The sequence below is a fragment of the Lathyrus oleraceus genome, chromosome 5 (assembly GCF_024323335.1).
Source record: "Lathyrus oleraceus cultivar Zhongwan6 chromosome 5, CAAS_Psat_ZW6_1.0, whole genome shotgun sequence".
NCBI classification, from domain to species: Eukaryota; Viridiplantae; Streptophyta; class Magnoliopsida; order Fabales; family Fabaceae; genus Lathyrus; species Lathyrus oleraceus.
In genome coordinates, this window is record NC_066583.1 from 612,363,878 (window position 1) to 612,369,321 (window position 5,444).

Consider the following 5,444-nt stretch of genomic DNA (forward strand, 5'->3'; position numbering starts at 1 on the left):
AACATACTACTAGAAGAGAAATGCACTCGCAGAGCAAGCGGAAACGACGGTGCATGGGGAGAAGGTATTGTACGACAGAGACTTTTGAGGAGAATTAGGTTAGGATCTTTAGGAATGTGATACTAGGTAAGATAATTGGTTTTCTGTGTATGTTCTCATTACTGATCAAAAGTATCTATAGTACATGAATGTTAACCTGATTTGGCATAATTACAGGTGAATCATAATTACAAATAAATACAAATGAAATACAGATCCTATTCGTTCGTGTATTGGTAACCATTGTCTACATTCACTGATATAAACATGCATATTAAAAAAAAGTAAACCCCCTACCATTGTGTATTGTTAGTTATCGGATATAGAATATATCTGCTTCTTTTTGTTCCTTTGTTCCTTTTTTTCTAAACAACTAGAACAAATATAAATTCTTTAATGCGAGATAATTTACTAAAAAAGGGAAGGCCCATCACATAGTTTCTTATAGTGCAATAAATTTACATAGTGTCTATTTTTTTTTTATATAAGGGATATTTTCATGGGTTTGTCTTGGTATCGTGTTCATATCGTTGTACTAAATGATCCCAACCGTTTACTCTATGTCCATAATGCTTACAACTCTAATTGCTGGTTGGACTGGTTCAACGACTCTATATAAATTAGCAGTTTTTGATCTCCCTAAACTTGTTCTTGACCCAATGTGGAGACAAAATATGTTTGTTATACCCTTACTCATTTAAAAATAACCAATTCATAGGGTGGTTTGAATATCATAGGAGGCCCTATAACAAATACGGGGTATTTGGAGTTACCTTTCTCAAAGCCAACAAATTGGCCACTAAGTATGCATAACTTACCGATTTTTTTCCATTCAATAATTGCAAGCATGACATATACACCTTCATCTGAACCTAAGATTAAGAGAAAATCAAAGTTAGTAAAATCACAATTCTCACTCAAGTTCATAATATCATTCCTATGGCGATTGCTTTGAAAATGGACTCTATCTCATTTTCAATTACTCTCAAAATGGAAACTTATCCACTGAATTGCATGGTTATGAGAACTTTTCTCAATAAATGTATCCCTTAAAACATGAATATTTTATTTTTGTACACTTTAGTCTAGTTAATTTCTCTAGCTTGAACAAATATTGTAATCATGACCTTCAACACTAGCATCATTGACATGAAAAATTTCAAGAGAGGCTTATTTGAAGAGCTCACTCCCAAGAGTCACCACACCAATCTCCTCATTGATTTCAGAATACAAAGGAGCAATATCTCTTTGTATCCTTTCCAATTCTTGCACAATATGTGCCATTGATGGTCTTCTAAGAATCACATCCACACATAGTAAAGCCAACTTCATCATTCGTCTAGCAGCAACTCTTTCTTCCTCTCGCAATGTTATGTCGATAAACTTGTCCATAACACTGCTATATTTCGCCTTCAAAACAAATTATGAGATCAGTATCCTCCAAGAAACAAAGTTTGTAAATCTTTACATTGATGTTGAGTTTATCAGAATCATGATTCATAGTACTATCGTGATTCTGACAAACTCAACGTCAATCTAAATATGAATTGTATAGATGTACCTGAAATATTATATTTTCGTCTGGTTGTGACATGTTTCTGTTGTGGACTTCAAAGCCACTAATCAACTCTAGTAAAAACACTCCGAAACTGTATACATCATTTTGCTCCGAATAGTTTTCTGATAACCTCAACCTTTGAAAAAATCATATGTAATGTGACTCAAATTAACAGATAAAAATTCATAACAAATGTTGATGATTCTTTCAAGAATATGTTGTTATTGAAGCATACTCTGGATCATGAAAGTAGTCAACATTTGAAGATGAACCCGCCTGATCAACTTTTGTTTGCAATTTGCAGAACCCGTAATCAGATACCTTGGCTGTAAAGTTTTCATCTAACAGAACATTTATTGTACTAAAGTTTGTGTGAAGCATAGGAGGGACCAAACCATGAAGATGATCCAATCCTGTTTCAAAGTAGAAACCGAATTAACCCTTTTGAATTCCAAAAGAATAAAGGATAGAGTAACGACTCAGGTTGTTTTTTTGAGAAAAAATACGAAGACCTGATTGATCCTTGAAAAGTAAAACATAGTTTTGATTTTTTAAGGACTTATTAGTCTCCGTATTTTTTCTCCAAAGCTTTACAAAAACATCGGTTAATACTAATTTACCTTTGGATGCGCCTAAGGCGATGGATACCCTTCGCTGCAAGTCTAACTTTCCAATAGGTAAACCTTCATTGTCTGCGTAACATGGATTCAACATAAAGATATGAAATGTATGATGAAACAAACTTCATAAAAAGATAGAATTGCGAAAGAGTACCATATAGATGATTCCCTACATTGCCATTAGGGAGATATTCATACACAAGTAATTGTTGATAGCTATCTTCATAATAGCCTATAAGCTTCACAATATGAATGTGATGAATTTGAGCTATCTGCTTGACCTGCATTACACGTAACAATTATCTTCACTTGCATTGCACGGGTTTAAATACTAGTTTCATCATCGCGTATTTACCTCTGGGATGAAATCTCGAGTCAAAGCAAACATGCGTCTTTTTATAGCCACAAAAGATCCATCTTCAAGCAAACCTTTGTATACAAAACCAAATTTTCCTTCACCTATAATGTTACTTTGACTGAAATTTCCCGTTGCTTGTTCCAGCTCCGAAATTGTTAACAATCTTGTGTTCTGCATGTAATGTGGAGAGAAAGCATTAACATACTGCAAGCTGTTGATTCTTCCCATCTCAACTGTCAAACAAGAATATCATAAGTAAATAGTCGCAACAAAAAGTGAATAATCAGAATCATAATTCATAATGTACTCAAATTAACTTACTAGCTTGAGATGGTACGGAAGAAGCAGAATCAGATGTTTGTCTTTTGAATCGTCTATACCGTCTCAAGCAGATATAGATAATCACCACAATGACAATGATGACTAAAGCAGCACCAGCACCACCAACTACGGCCGCGACTCTTCTTCCTCCTCCTTGTTTTTTCTCTTGAGATTCTTTTATGGATAGTGTAAGTGTTGGAATTTCATTGTTGCTGTCTATCTTTTCTTTTACTCCACCTGTTTCTCAAGGAAAGAGCCTTTTCTTACTATTCGTAGCGCGTGTTTACGCAAAACGTTCGATTAATGTGATTCTGAATTGAATTGGTTATGTAAAATTGATCAACGGAGTATTCATATATAGGAGATAAAAAGTCGACAAAAGCTTACAAGATAATTTTCCGGTTGATTTGTTGAGGTATACTAACATTTGAATCATTATGAGTAGAAGCAGCCTTATCCTCAAAAGCAATTGCATTGTAAATGTGAATCACTACATGAACTTTACCTCTTATCAAATGACCCTGATCTTCACCTACATAAAGTAGTTTCACAAAGATTTAAGAAACTCTCATTCTAGAGAGCACAAAGAAAGATCTAAGATTGAGAATGGAAGTCAATTTGTTAGCCGAAAATGGTAAAGAGGGATAGACTTAGACAGTTAGCTGCTTTATATAAAGGTGACAATTGAGAAAGAATTGAACTCACGCTTTGCATGCTTCTCTAGTAAGTTTCTTTCAACAATGATAATAGGTAGTAGTAGTATACTAGTACTAGTAGTAGTAGAGCTTTTGTTGTAGTAAACAGAAGTTAAAAAACAAAGTAATCATAACAGATAAAGATAAAAGTGCTTAAAAGGGAAGGAGTTGAGTTTTGAAATTTAGGCCGAGCATAACTCAAACCTAAAAATCGGGTTGTAAGTTGATGATTTTCTATTACATTCTCAAATTATACATTTCACGATAAGGACAAGACATCTGAAACGTGACCTAAGTGACCTGATAGAGGTGACCTTATTGCTGTGGTCCAATATTTGATAGATTCTGATATACCATCTTAAAATTTAGGTCGGGTTTAACTCAACTTATACAAAAAAACGGCTTGTATGGTGAAGATTTTCCTCTATCAATCACTTATAAGCTGATTTTAGGTCATATCTAATCCATAATCGTACTCTTGTCACCGAATACAGCTCATGTTTAAACATAACTCGCACTTTGTAACCCTAAGCATTGTATAGTAAGAAACTAAACCAGTCGATTTATTATTGAAGACGTAGACACAATTGACCGAACTTTTTGATTAATAGTTTGTGTATTGTGGACTAAGTTGAGAAAAAATATATATCCAGCTAAGAAAAGCTGGAAAACACTTTAAACAGGTTGTCTTGATTGAAATGGACAGGTGGAATTGCTTGGTTTCTTTTGAACTTTGTTAGCCCACAAAACTTTCCCATCAAGGAAATATGTACCCCCAAATCCCAAAATATTCTCAAGGAATCTCTAAACCTTTGATTTCAAAAAGGAAATGCCAGCCAGAATATAAGCAAGCTGAAACTGAGCCAAATGAATTCCATTTCCAAACACAATATCTTTTCATCCTCAATTACCTTCTGCAACAAGGGATTCAAAATGGATTCAGCTTAACATAAACATGAAAAACTTTTTGTAATACAAGATCAGGAGTTTTCACACTGCAGCATTGTTGTCCTGCAAAGTGCAAAGGGATCAGAAGAAATATGATTCTCTTCACATGGTAAAGTGATAAACAACAAAAGCCAAAAACACAATCCTTGTCAGGAAAATAAGTCATGCAACTTTTACATTTTTGATCTTTAGAAAGAGTTGAGGTTTATTATGATTAGTACAGCTAGAAAGTGAGAATTATAATGATGATTATGATGATGATGGTTATAATTCATGTTTTTGTTATAATTCCATTGAAAAAAAAAAGGTTTTCTTGCATTTTGTGATATGATTCATGGCAACATTGACAAGTATCATGGTTTTAAATTGTCTTAGCTGTTGCGGTTACGCTACAAATCTTTATTTTCGGACAAAATGTTTGAAAATGTGGAGCAGTCTCGGAATTGGGATCCCACGCCAGCCCTCACAGTCAATCATTTTTCCGACTTCCCATGCTTACATTGTGCCACCGACCAGAGGTTCTTCACCTTGAAGACCTGACACGGTAATGAGTGTAACCAAGCATGGAAGACACTCGATACTCCGAGTTTTCAAGGGCCGCCAGAGACTAACCGGACAGCACGAGAAGACCTCAAAATCTTTAATATTGCGACCATAATTATAGTTGCGGACCTGATTTAAAACCATGACAGTTAATAAACAACATGATATAAATAACAAAAAATGTGATAATGAGAGGTGGAGACAGATAGGCAGAGAGGGAGAGAGAGAAAGAGAAAGAGTTTGTACATAAGTACATTGCATGCTCTTTTGTTGTTTCTTAAATCCAATGAACAATTTTTATGCGCCTTAGCATAGTTGGCAAATATAATGCTCCCCACTTCACAGGTAGCAGCCACTACAAA

General features: G+C 34.6%; 1 protein-coding gene across 2 annotated transcripts; it reads right to left on the bottom strand.

Moving 5' to 3' along the window:
• Nucleotides 1-923: 923 nt before the first annotated feature.
• LOC127087040 (probable serine/threonine-protein kinase PBL28) lies at nucleotides 924-4,174 on the bottom strand. Of its 2 annotated transcripts, XM_051027881.1 has the most exons (9): nucleotides 3,602-4,173; nucleotides 3,284-3,428; nucleotides 2,897-3,133; nucleotides 2,573-2,808; nucleotides 2,372-2,498; nucleotides 2,218-2,289; nucleotides 1,833-2,010; nucleotides 1,601-1,733; nucleotides 924-1,449 (listed from the first exon to the last, which is right to left on the bottom strand). In XM_051027881.1, the coding sequence occupies exons 2-9, from the start codon at nucleotides 3,369-3,371 to the stop codon at nucleotides 1,210-1,212; spliced, it is 1,311 nt and encodes a 436-aa protein (XP_050883838.1). In that variant the 5' UTR covers nucleotides 3,372-3,428; nucleotides 3,602-4,173; the 3' UTR covers nucleotides 924-1,209. The 2 variants fall into 2 exon arrangements, with proteins under 2 accessions (XP_050883838.1, XP_050883839.1); XM_051027882.1 differs by having other exon boundaries at nucleotides 3,284-4,174.
• Between the last annotated feature and the right edge of the window lie 1,270 nt (nucleotides 4,175-5,444).

What these genes read in the sequence shown, in the direction of transcription:
- LOC127087040 (XM_051027882.1), bottom strand. Translation starts at nt 3,371, where the DNA reads ATGCAATTGCTTTTGAGGATAAGGCTGCTTCTACTCATAATGATTCAA. An exon ending in TTCCGTACCATCTCAAGCTA is followed by an intron (nt 2,809 to 2,896) that starts GTAAGTTAATTT and finishes CTTGTTTGACAG; the next exon opens with TTGAGATGGGAAGAATCAAC. An exon ending in TGTAGGGAATCATCTATATG is followed by an intron (nt 2,290 to 2,371) that starts GTACTCTTTCGC and finishes CATGTTACGCAG; the next exon opens with ACAATGAAGGTTTACCTATT.